General features: G+C 43.3%; 1 protein-coding gene across 2 annotated transcripts in view; it reads right to left on the bottom strand.

Moving 5' to 3' along the window:
• Window positions 1-5,089: 5,089 nt before the first annotated feature.
• The window catches only part of abraa (actin binding Rho activating protein a), a 10,794-nt gene continuing 2,121 nt past the window's right edge, over window positions 5,090-13,762 (bottom strand). For both annotated transcript variants that reach the window (XM_080776473.1, XM_080776474.1), the window contains exon 3: window positions 5,090-7,176. In XM_080776473.1, the coding sequence (XP_080632599.1) occupies window positions 6,724-7,176 (453 nt within the window). In that variant the 3' untranslated portion in view covers window positions 5,090-6,723. The remainder of the gene's footprint in view (window positions 7,177-13,762) is intronic.

The following is a 13,762-nucleotide window of genomic DNA, read 5'->3' as shown; positions in this document are numbered from 1 at the left end:
GTGTTAAAGGTGGTGTCTGGTTCCCAAGAGGCCGCTCTACCTCCTGAGCCCCTAAAACACTGTATAGAAAGATCCATCATGAAATAGGAGAAGTAAAGGGCTGGGTAGAGTATTTCCCATTTCCAATACTTCTACTGTACTTCTACTCCACTAGATCTCGGATTCAAATATTGTACTTTTACCCCACTACATTTATATGAACGTTATAGTTACTAGTTCCATTTCGGCCATTTGAAAATAGCCGCTGCTATTTTCAAAATACTTTTTTATACATTCTAAAACAGGATAATCTGCATATAAGGGGCTTCAGGCAGAAAGAAGGGGTGAGGGAACTATGAGAGAAAAAGAACAAATGACAGAAAAAGAATAATCTCAAATGGTGTTTGAGGGATGAGGGTGGCGCCAGTGACATCACAGCGCTCCCTAAAATAGAGGCAGGGTCATTAAAGTGCCATCCTGTGTCCACATTAAGGTGCCACCACCTTCAACTGACTGATCTGCTGATTTATACACACTTAATTATGGATCCAGGCAAAGTGCACCCCAGGCCAGCACGCACGCATGCACGCATGCACCACACTACACACAGACACGCACGGACATAGACACACACACACACACACACACACACACACACACACACACACACACACACACACACACACACACACACACACACACACACACACACACACACACACACACACACACACACACACAAAAGCCCACACCATATACTCAAACATACGAGTTATTATGACACACGCACACATGCACGCACAATCAAAACAAATTGATCACTTATCAGATCACCTATCAAATCCTATAGGATTTCACAAAAATTAAGATTTTCTTTAATTTCTGCTCCCAGACAGTTTTTTGTGAAAACAAGCTATATCAAGCTATATTAAAGCTAAAAAATTAATAAATAATAACATTGTGGAAATACACGTTTTTTCCCATGATGAAAGTAAAGACTCTTCTTTCTGTGTTTACATATAGTCGTAGAACACAATATTCTGTGGGTCTTGAAAGATTAGTGCTGTCAGTAACTTCAGACTGTTGAGAAACTCTGGCAGAAACTCCAACCGTTTCGGACACATGAGGTTTCCACCCGACATTATTTGGATACATACATTTCATTTGGCATGAACTGGCTCAACAATCATGACATGACGAGACAGGAGTAACTTATTATTGTTATTATTTGAATTTAAACTGTCTAAAAACAACAAACTTTACAAAATTGGTGTAGGTATAGTCAGTGTAGTCAGGTAGTCAGTAGCATAGTCGTGAAAGTGTAGTGCAAGTGCAAAAGGTATAATCCAAAAGCAACCAAATGAACACTGTATAAATAGCCGTGGTCGTTGACGCCACATCTATGGTTGCTGTTCGAATTGGAAACGGCCGAGCAGCAACCACAACTGCGGTGTCAGGCGATGATAATGAAAGACACCACAGCCCAGGGCATCGCTCTGCAGATTCCTCTATATACCCAAGGCCCAAGGGGTGGTTGGGAACCAGGTGTGTCTCATTCCCAAGACACTCCCCCAACCCATGCAGGCTTTACCCCAACTTCTACACAAAAATACAAGATCACAACCTGGTGGTCATCATACATTCCAATACATTTCAAATACAAATATTGTATACTTTCGGACTCCTACATTTGTAGTAAGGGAAAAAGTACATTAAGCACTTAAGCCCAACATACATTTTCTGGACAATTGTTGAATCTTTGGAGAAAATGTTAAAAGTTTAACGCACACACTCACGCGCGAGCGCACGCACACACACGCACACACACACACACACACACACACACACACACACACACACACACACACCACACACACACACACACACACACACACACACACACACACACACACACACTATAGGCCTATTTCAGCAGAGGTTTTTACAATGGTTCGTAATCTATCATCGACCTGAGCTATTAATACACAGCATGTGATTAAAGGTAGAGCAGAGGTGACACCGGTGACATTGTCACTGTCCCCAAACAGAGGGGACATTTTAGGAATAGGGTGCGGGGGTTCATGTTCTCATCCAGAGGTGGAGTTACACCCATGTAGGACAGAGAGGAGAGGAGACTAGAGGAGACTATATAGGAGAGGAGAGATGGGAGATGGATGTACCGTATGGAGGAGATTGTTGTTCTTGCATTGAAGAAAAAAAGTTAAATATCTTGTTCGAAACTACAGAACTGTTCACAGCCCTCTTACAGTATTCTGAGAGACTGAGACGCAGAGTGAATAGACAGAAATGGGTCCACCTTATTTATTAGTGAGGGACCTTTTTTGTAATAATGGTTGAAAACGGGTGAAGACATGTCTTTGGCAATGCTTATATCATAATATAACGCTTAACACGTATTTTAATTAAAAATAAATCACACCCGTGTGAACTGAGTGGTGCAACTCCCACCCACCCCTCTCTCTCTCTCTCTCTCTCTTTCTCTCTCTCTCATTAGCAGGCAACAGAGCAGCACTATCCCTCTCTCTGTTTCTGATGCCCCCTACTGGCCTCCCTACTGGTACATACTGGTGCTCATTAACGTCACATAGTTAGGTGGGTGAACACATAGGTGAACACATTGGTGAACACGGACATTGCTTGTTGTAGGTGGGTGAACACATAGGTGAACACATAGGTGAACACGGACATTGCTTGTTGTAGGTGGGTGAACACATAGGTGAACACGGACATTGCTTGTTGTAGGTGGGTGAACACATAGGTGAACACATAGGTGAACACGGACATTGCTTGTTGTAGGTGGGTGAACACATAGGTGAACACGGACATTGCTTGTTGTAGGTGGGTGAACACATAGGTGAACACATAGGTGAACACGGACATTGCTTGTTGTAGGTGGGTGAACACATAGGTGAACACATAGGTGAACACGGACATTGCTTGTTGTAGGAGTGGTTGCACCACTCAAAAACTTAAATATTACTGTGTTCTGCATGTAAAGCAGACAACGCAATGGCTCATCCCCAACGCAAAGTTTCTCCAGTAAAAGAGAGGTTGTGACACCAACGTAGATTTAACAGGTTTACATATTTATTTCCCATACACCATGGTTTATTGGTCAAGTACACATGGCTGTTTGGGCTAGAGCTGTAGATTCAGTGAGGGCTGTGGCCTGACGCTGAGTGATGAATTTATAGGATACACACCCAGACTGTCATTGGCTGATCACTCTTAAATGGTGATGGCAGACACCTGGCTTCTCATTGATGATGGGGAGTGAATATTGTCCACCAGAGGCTGCCACTAGACAGCATGGAGGAAATTCTCTGCAATCTGCAAATTAGTAAACTACAAAGGACATTTAATTCAAGTAGCCTATAAAATGAACAAGCAAACACGTGTAAATATATAAATACACTCATCACCATCCAAGCCCCCGGGCCTGGCCGACCAGAAGAGCTAGCTGTTCACGTCATTGTGTAGTGCATGACAGACAAGACAGGGTAATAATATCACTGCTGAATGTAGTAGAGCAAGGACTGGGTCACCTCTCTGTGTGTCGTACGCACACACTACACATATTCAATTAACTAATAACTAAAACTGATTTTTGTTTGTGAGGCATTTCAAGACAGTTCAAATGTGATAAACCTCACATTGGTTATTTTAATAATTGCACATCTACAATGGACAGGTGCGTCCGATAGTAGAAGTAGAGAAAAAAAGAATGTGCCTGATGAAGGTCTGACGACCGAAATGTTGCTCAATAAATGTAACTCAAGTGAATACAGTGTGCAGGATATTTTTTTCTCTACTGAATTGTAATAATAAAAAAAAGGTTTTCAGGCCACAGACAACATTATTCACGCAGCACACTCGGTTAGATATGTTTTGTAAATAAACTCAGCAAAACAACACTGTGGTTGTACTGGTCAGCTCCCAGTGACCAACAGTAGTAGACTGTGGTTGTACTGGTCAGTCCCCAGTGACCAACAGTAGTAGACTGTGGTTGTACTGGTCAGTCCCCAGTGACCAACAGTAGTAGACTGTGGTTGTACTGGTCAGTCCCCAGTGACCAACAGTAGTAGACTGTGGTTGTACTGGTCAGTCCCCAGTGACCAACAGTAGTAGACTGTGGTTGTACTGGTCAGTCCCCAGTGACCAACAGTAGTAGACTGTGGTTGTACTGGTCAGCTCCCAGTGACCAACAGTAGTAGACTGTGGTTGTACTGGTCAGCTCCCAGTGACCAACAGTAGTAGACTGTGGTTGTACTGGTCAGCTCCCAGTGACCAACAGTAGTAGACTGTGGTTGTACTGGTCAGCTCCCAGTGACCAACAGTAGTAGACTGTGGTTGTACTGGTCAGCTCCCAGTGACCAACTGTAGTAGACTGTGGTTATACTGGTCAGCTCCCAGTGACCAACAGTAGTAGACTGTGGTTGTACTGGTCAGGGCCCAGTGACCAACAGTAGTAGACTGTGGTTGTACTGGTCAGGGCCCAGTGACCAACAGTAGTAGACTGCAGGTGGTTGTACTGGTGAGCTCCCGTGCAGTAGACTGTGGTTGTACTGGTCAGTGACCATTGACCAACAGTAGAAGACTGTGGTTGTACTGGTCAGCTCCCAGTGACCAACAGTAGTAGACTGTGGTTGTACTGGTCAGCTCCCAGTGACCAACAGTAGTAGACTGTGGTTGTACTGGTCAGTGACCATTGACCAACAGTAGAAGACTGTGGTTGTACTGTCAGCTCCCAGTGACCAACAGCAGTAGACTGCAGGTGGTTGTACTGGTCAGCTCCCGTGCAGTAGACTGTGGTTGTACTGGTCAGCTCCCGTGCAGTAGACTGTGGTTGTACTGGTCAACCCCCAGTGACCAACAGTAGATGACTGTGGTTGTACTGGTCAGCTCCCAGTGACCAACAGTAGTAGACTGTGGTTGTACTGGTCAGCTCCCGTGCAGTAGACTGTGGTTGTACTGGTCAACCCCCAGTGACCAACAGTAGATGACTGTGGCTGTACTGGTTAGCTCCCAGTGACTGTAACTACATGAGTATGATGCATGCAAAGACAAAAATTACAAAGCATTGTTTTTTACAACAAGTTTTTATTGGTGTCCATGATAAACCACGTTAAGAAAACAACCACTGCAAAATCAAAAATGAAACGACGACTACTACTACTACTACTATAACTACTACCACCACTACCACTATACTACTACTACCACTACCACTACCACTACTACTACTACTACTACTACTACTACTACTACTACCACTACTACTACCACTACGTACTATATGACGACGACGACTACTACTACTGTGTTCATGGATCAACAAGTCATTCTCAAACACATTTAAATAACCGTCGCTGCTGGGCGGAAAACTTGCAAGTCCAAAACGTTACCTTTTCAGGAAATTTGAAAAAATGTGTTACTTCTGATGGAGTGTATATAGACACAAGCTGTGGAAATGCGAGTTTCTGACCAACAGTGACAAAATAATTAGTTTCTTCTGTAAGAATTACTGGACTGCTTTCAGTTTGAAAGAAATACAAAGTTCACATTGTAGGCACCTGAACAATTCAACAACAACAACAACAACAACAACAACAACTACAGTGAAAAGATAAACAGAAAAATCTGTCTAACATGAATAACAAATTGTCAAATTGAATAACATTCACACATTGTCCTTCCTGGAGTAAAAATATTCATTAAACATGCTCATACAGATGAACTCTGCAGATATGAGGGTTAAAATGATTCTTCCATGTGCTTGCTTGTGTGTAAATTAATGTGTTTTAGCGGCAGGGTCATTATGGCTGTGTGTCCACCAAAGCAAAACCAGAAATGTGACGAGGAGTTGAGCGTCTATTCTGCCTTATATGGCGTTTTTATCTGCTAACCGGGAGTCAATATTTTTTCGGTTTGGTGTCTGAATTACGTTTACTTTTAGTCTAGTTTTATTTTACTTGTGCAAGCTGAAAATGGTCACTCCACTATTTCTGTAGGTTAGTTAGTAGCCTATTAGGCCTACAGTAGTGTCTGTTAACAAAATTATTATTTCCCGTTTTAGTTTTAGTCTTATAGTTTTAATATAACCTTGGTTTGGGGTAGGAATCACTGGAGAACTCACAGTTTGAAGATCACCTCACATTTCTTTGATATTATGTTACAATTATGTCATTCATTGCATCTTCTTAAATCAATTTACAAATGTCAGTGTTTCAAAAAACTAACCATGATCATTCATATGAATTAATAATTCATATAAATAAATAAAGGTTTTCTTTTCTTTCAGTTAGAACATCAAATTAAACATTAAAACCTGTTCAACTTGATCAACATAATATTGAAGAGGCCTCTTTCAGACCTTTTCAGATTAGATTATTTGAATATTTCAACATCAAATGAAACATTTTGTGCTGTCTGCTGGCCAGAATTTCACTGAAAAAAAATTATTGCGAATCTCAGAGTTAAAGAGATTACAGGCTCACTTGTAGATGTACTAGTATTTTCACTAGCATTCGTATACTGGGCTTAACGCTTTCCCCAAGCCTTCAGTGTTACATACTGTAATACAGTAGGTTTCCATTTACTATAAAAAAGCAGCTTATTTTATTTTATGAGTGCATGCGTGCGTGTGTGCGTTTGCGAGTGTGCCTGTGCGTGAATGTGCTTTTGCTGTGCATGTCCGTGTGCATATCTGTCACTCTCTCTCTCTCAGTTGCCTCCTTCCGGCTCCCTCACAGTGATCACGGTGTTGTCATCCTGTCCCTTCCACAGCATCTCTCCCTCAAAGTCCACCATCTTGTGCTTGCGGCAGCGCAGCAGGATGCCCACCACCTTGTCGGAGATCTTGACGTAGCGGTCAAACAGCCGGCCGAACGTCACAGCCGAACGTCCCTGCTTGTCCTTCTGGCCCAGGTCGTTGATGATCCACACCATCTCCTCCATCTCGCGGTGGATGTGCTTGTGGGCGCGGTCGCCCCGCTCCGCCGTCTTGGTGCCATCCTTGGGCCGGCCGTAGCCCTTGTCGCCCTTGTGGAGCCGCTGGGACATGGCCAGCTCGTGGTCGAAGTCCTCGCTGAAGGGGTTGAGCTTCTGGCCCTCAGTGTGCTGCACGGACCACTGCTGCCAGCGGTTCTTGATGTCGCCCATGGCGGAGACGTGGATCTGAGGGGGGGGGGGGGGGGGGGGGGTTAATGTTATTTATTATTTGTGTTATTAAAGACCAGGGTTGGGATTCCGGAACCGGAGGAACCAGATTCAACATTTCATCACATGTGGAACCCTTTCTGGAAGCGGTTTATCACACTGACAGAGCTGGTGCTGTATGTGGACTTACTGTGGTTCTCAAACTTTTAAAGGACCGCCAGAACTCTGAGTGTACAAACGGAACTCTCATCAGAGTCCATTTGGAACCCCATATGAAGTTAAAGGTAAGTGTTAAGGAGTTGGACCGTTAAAATCCTAAAGGATACCACTGAGTTACTTGCTCAGAGGAGACATTTTCCTTCAGGTCAAACTTCATGTCAAACCAGAAACAGAATTATGTCAAAGGTCTAAATGGGAGATGAAATACAGCCAGTCATTAATGAGTGGATTCTTCCCCAAAAGTTGAACTATATTTTGTCCTTTAAACGCCCAGAGTGCTCTGCCAAAAAACGCTGGAAGCCGAGAGCGTTGATGCACGGCGCTCTGAGTCTGCGCTGGGAAGAGGATGCCATGTTTTTGTTTCTTAACCATATAATTGCATGGCAGAAAAGCACTGATGGCCTATAACTGAAAAGAAAACAAAAGCCTTGTGTTGACCAGCCCTTTTTCCTGGCCTTTCGCCTGCCTTTATCCTTAAGACTGTATGTGATATGAGTGTTCGTTAACTAATAAACCCCACCACTTAAATTACAATTTAAATGACAATCGCGGGACATATGTTACATAGGCTGATGACTTGCAGTTTCCGAGTGAAATGGTTTTCAAAATAAGATGCTTTGCCTATTAAAGACGTGGTTGGCACTCGGAGCCAAAACACCAAACACACACACACACACACACACACACACACACACACACGCACACAGCATACAGCACACACACACACACACGCACACGCACACGCACACGCACACAGCACACACACACACACACACACACACACACACACACACACACACACACACACACACACACACACACACACACAGGACAGCACACACACAGTTCAGTGATTAGTGCAGTCTGGATAACTTCTTACCCAAACAGTTGCTCTGTCTGTGCTCGTGCGTGCACATGTTTTGTTCTTCTTATAGAATTCCAAATTTAGAAAAGTCTTCTCCTAGAAGGATCCTTGATTCCTTAGTTTAGAATAGTCTTCAAAGAGGATTCTTAGAATACATCTTAAGTTATTCGAAACCAGATAGAGATAGAGATTTGGGTCACCAGGGATTTGGGACCTAAGTTGTTTACAGCCCTGCAGGTTCTCGACTAGTAGCAGGGTCCCCCGGACGGCGGACCCCACTTTGAGAACCACTGGTCTAATGCAAACTGGGGGTCCTAGAATTTCTCTTGTTTAGGCTTTAAGTGCTTCTCAGTCTCAACCTCACCGGTGTTCTGTTTTCAGTTAGTGGTCACTGACTATCTCTGACAATACAATTCACCAAGGTGCATACTGTAATACAATATAACTATCAGGATAGCGCAAAAAGTCAGAAGAAATTCCGTTGCGATCCCAAAATAAATGATAGTCTACAACAGTTTATGAGCTCTTCTTTGAGCGAGATTTGCTACAGTAGATGTTCACTTTTGAATTATCTATAAATGCCCCAAGTGTCATGTGTGTACGTCTGTAATCCATGTAACTCGACACACGCGTTCCACACCCCCACATGGAGTGCAGCCCAGTGTCGAGTCTGTCGGATAGCCGGTTGTCCAGAACCAGCACAAAAGCCTTTGCCCGGGCCCTGGACCTGATCACTCCTATATCTGACAAACGAAGCTCACGAGTCAGTTCAGTCAGTCAACCTCAAGGGGGTTCATGCCATGCTCAAAGGTGCATACTATACTCAAGGGGTTAACATGCTGCATTACTATGTGGGTGTATAAGTGTGTGCAAGTCTCACACGTCATTCGCCAATGCGGCAGTCAGCTGACCAATTGGGCAGGCTACTTAAGCTCACTAGACTCCATGGTCTTCCTGCCTTCCTCTGCTCATGGTTCACGGTTGTATGTGATGTTTTCTCCCACCACCACCCCAGCACCACCGGTGGGCTCTGCTATTTTTGCTCCCCATGGGGGGGTTATTGTATATCTATCTCCCTGCTCTTTATGTTTTATGTTGTTGCTTAATCGTGCCGAGCAGGGAGAAATCCAGCAGAGCCGAACGCCAAGTCAAATATCATAATTATGTACACTTGTTACTCATTCTGCAATAAATACTTGTTAATCTATTCGTGAGTTGTCTGACTGAACAATGGTTCTGACATCTGCATAGACTCCACATTTGGGCATGCCTGATAAATAACTAATATTATCAAAGATAAATACCAAATATATTTGACAGTCTGCATTTCCCTAAAGGAAATGCATGTATAGTTAATTGCTTAGGATTACTGTGCTTTATATCTAAAGCAGTGTTGGTTTGACAGGGTCATATCTTTAGGTTGTGCATGTGGTTAAGACTTTAAGTCATGTTTTGTGGGCTCAGCTCTTGGCCCCATGCAGGCCGTGTCCTTCTCTCCGCATGTGTCTCCTGTGATCAGCACTGTGCCACTGTCCTGTCACTGGATATGAGCAGAATGTGTCCTGTGAAATGTGACGCCATCGTCTATGCAGCCACACGCATTCCTGGGGACCATGAAACACCCTCTGAACAAAGTGACCGTCTCTCCCCACGTCCCTGCAGGGCTATCCATCTCTCTTTCACTCTCTGGGAGACATTCCATCTCCAACTGTACCTCTGAATCACTCTTTCTCCGTCCGTAGTTATGAGTTATTAGTCACTAGAATTTCGCCCGGCTTCGCCGGGCTCATCCCAGTGTCGTTGCAATAACAGAAAGTGTTTTTTATTTCTCATAAATACGCAAACATGGTGAAACAACTACAGTCACAGAGAGCAGTGGCAAGGTAGCTGCTGCCTGCTAACGATGCAAACAACAGCCTTGCCTGTCGTGTGTGTGTGTGTGTGTGGGGGGGGGGGATAGCACTAATTTTCGACATTTTACTGTGTCATAAATATGTACATCTGTAGCCTATATTGTGATTACATTTGACCGTACATTTGACTCTTGTGTTATATTCTTGTGAAATATTCAGTAAAGTATTGTGGTGAAATATTCACCCCAAGTTGATAAGATATGCAGAGAATATAATAGCAAGAAGCCCCAGTTTGAAATGCATTAGGCCACAGACCCCCATTTGATACCATTTGCTCTCTGGGAAAATCAGGGTCCATTTGGTTCCATTTGTATGCTCTTGGAGTATGATGACTGTGCTAACAGTATTATCATCAAATATGTCTCAGTTTGAAGATTCAAAAAAACATATTTCATATGTGTGAGCTTGTAAAGTCGAACGTTCAACCTAGAGACAGTGTTGCCAAGTCTGATCATTATAAGCTACTTTGGACTTGTTTATCTATTGGTAGTCCTTGACATGGAAATGTTTGAGTTCCACTGCTCTGAAACAACATTAGACAACAAAGTGTGACAGTCAACACTATAATTGATTATTTTAAGACTAATTTCCGGACCATTTCTGATTTACCTACTTTGAACTGGCCTATTAACATTTTTATAGACCTGGTTGCTTGTTTCACTCTCACATCCACGATATGTGGCAACCCTGGTCCCTGGTTTGTTTTGCGTGTGGATGTTGTTTTGTGTTGCTTTAGCATCTTTAGCACAGTATCTATCACAGGGTGCAGCAGCTGCTGCTGTCATGAAAACGCAAGTTTCTGTCCCAGAAGCTCACGTTAGGTCTGCGCACACTGTACGTTGCTATGGCAAGCTGTCATCAAATGCTGCTAACGTTGTGGTCAGCACTGTTAGCATGTGTGCTATCAGGCAAAAGCTGAGATAGATATAAAACTACTGGCCAAAATGTCATACAAAACACAACCCCTCAAATCGGAATGTGATTGTGACCTACAGACCATCATGATTTGCTTGCTGGACCTATAAATAATTTATTTGCATTAAATTGCCACTCGCCTTAGCCTGCATGCCTATTCTGTGTCTCTGTGTGTGTGTGTGTGTGTGTGTGTGTATGTGTGTGTGTGTGCGCGTGTGCGCAAGACAGACGTGCGTGTGTGTGCAGGCTGAGAGCTGCTGACTGTGATTGACGTGTGAGCTGGATAAATCAGTGAGAGTTGGAAAAAGCGCACGCAGAGCCAACTCGCAGGCAGTGCCTCAGGCCAGATGCCTGAGAATCGGCACAGGATTCTCTGGGTCACCAGTGTTGGTGTGACACACACGGCTTCCACATTTAGCTTCATACTGGGTGAAAGTGGCGTTCCAAAAATTATTTTTCCCCTCGGAATTCTTATTCACAATGAGATGGAGTTGAGGTGTTTGTGTTTGCTTGCTGGAGCTATAATTAATGTATTTGCATTAAATGTCCACTCGCGCATCGAAGTAAAAAGCAAGATGGCCGATTGTGAGACTGAAAAGTAGCTGTGGGGGCGGGCCTGGAGGGCCTATGAGAACACGGAACAGTGTTGCCAGGTTTGCGAATTGTAAGCGAGTTGTAGTGTGTGTAAGTAGCCTGGTTAAAAGGCCTTGTTTCTGCCCGTGTTGGGGCAACAGAACATGTCGACCAGTTTCTGTCAACCGCTTTTGGTCAGGTGACCAACTCCACAAATGTTAAATTAGATTATGTGCAGTAATATCGCTGAAGTCACTTATTCTGTGGCAGAGAGAGATGTGAGCTCACTGAGCCTTTCTACTTCAATGATTCTCAACTCTTTTATTTTTGTTTCAAGGATCCCCAGTTTGACCCCCAGCGGTTCTCAATCTGTGGGTCGGGCTACTGCATGGGTGGCGTGAGGATATTGCCAGTGGGCTCCCCAAATAATTGGCAAAACACTAAGATTGTTTTGAGAATATGTCATTAATATAAAACAATCCTAATATAAATGCACCATGTCTCTGTGTGTGTGATAAATAGGAAGTTAAAGTATTGATCCAAGCTTGATTATTAAAATAAAAATGCACGTGACGGCAACAGCACGGCCATTCGGCTGATTTCTCACAATCAATGGCCAGAACTTTATAGTTAAAAACAAAAGAAGAAATATATGTCTGACAAATTATTCTCTGTTTTGTGTAACTTGAGTAACTTGAAGCCTTGGCTTCTGCCTTCACCTTTTCGGTACCACTAGTTATTAGTGGATTTTAATATGTATGTACGTCTGTATGTACTTCTTTTTCCTTTTATGGACCGAAATAAAATAAATAAATCTATCTATCTATCTATCTATCTATCTATCTATCTATCTATCTATCTATCTATCTATCTATCTATCTATCTATCTATCTATCAGACCCCCATATGGCGAGATTTATTTTGTCTCTGAGACCCCAATCTACACTGTCATCAGTGTCATTATAACTCTGAGAGTGCGCAAAATGGAACCAAATAAATGGACCGAATGGACCTGTAACATGTTCACACTCTCTGACTTAAAGGACCTGCAGTAACTCCTCAGAGACTGATTCACGGACCACACGTTGAGAACCACTGACATGTGTGTCAGTCTGCCCGTCTGTTTGAATGATGTCCTCATCAAAATTACCTGTGATGATGTCAGAGAGCCGAGCCACGCCTCTATGACGCCCTGTTTTCTTAATTCTTTAAATTCTGATTGGATGAGCTTCATCAACATCAGAATTGAACAACATAGTCAAAACATCTAGAAGGACCTGACTCCACTTTGAAGACCACCGTCTTATAATCTCTCTCTCTCTCCCTCTCTCATGCTCCTTCATTCCTCCTCTCTCTCTGTAACTGATGCTCTCTCTACCACCTGAAGGTCAGGTCGGAAAAAACGTGTACCGGCAAGTGTGGGCTATATTTACTTCCATTCCATGAGACTGCACGCACGCACGCACACACACGCACACACACACACACACACACACACACACACACACACACACACACACACACACACACACACACACACACACACACACACACTACACACACACACTACACACACGCTTGCAGTGTGGACAGTACATTTACTTGATACATACGATATGATATGATGATATACTCCACTGCACTACATTCCAATGGCAAATATTGTACTTTTGACTCCACTACATTTCTAGGAGGGTACTCCCCTATTTCAAATATAGTGGCTAGCTTATTATAGCTTATAGTATAGCTTTTAACATAGCTTGCAGATTGGCTACTTCTGCGTGGCACTATTGTATGACAAACTATGGCATCAATTTACAAAAAAAAAAAAAACACGGCTTCTGCCATACAGCAACGATATCGTTTCTGTCGGGTGGAAAACTCATGTCCCTGCTTTTGCCTACTGTTTTACACTTTTGTCTACTGTAAGTCCAAAACTGTTAGTTTCCAGGACTGAAAAATAGTTAGCAGATCTGCAACATCTGCTATATGATGCTTTTGTGTGTCACTGCAGTATGGTAAGTAGGGCATTCATTTACCCAAAAACACACAATGTTAGAATATGGCGATAAGAGGTTTCCGCCCGACAACAACCGAATAAACAAATGCATGGGACCAG

This window comes from Protomyctophum bolini (assembly GCF_963924005.1).
Source record: "Protomyctophum bolini genome assembly, chromosome: 2".
NCBI classification, from domain to species: Eukaryota; Metazoa; Chordata; class Actinopteri; order Myctophiformes; family Myctophidae; genus Protomyctophum; species Protomyctophum bolini.
This window is presented reverse-complemented; position numbering and strand designations above follow the sequence as displayed.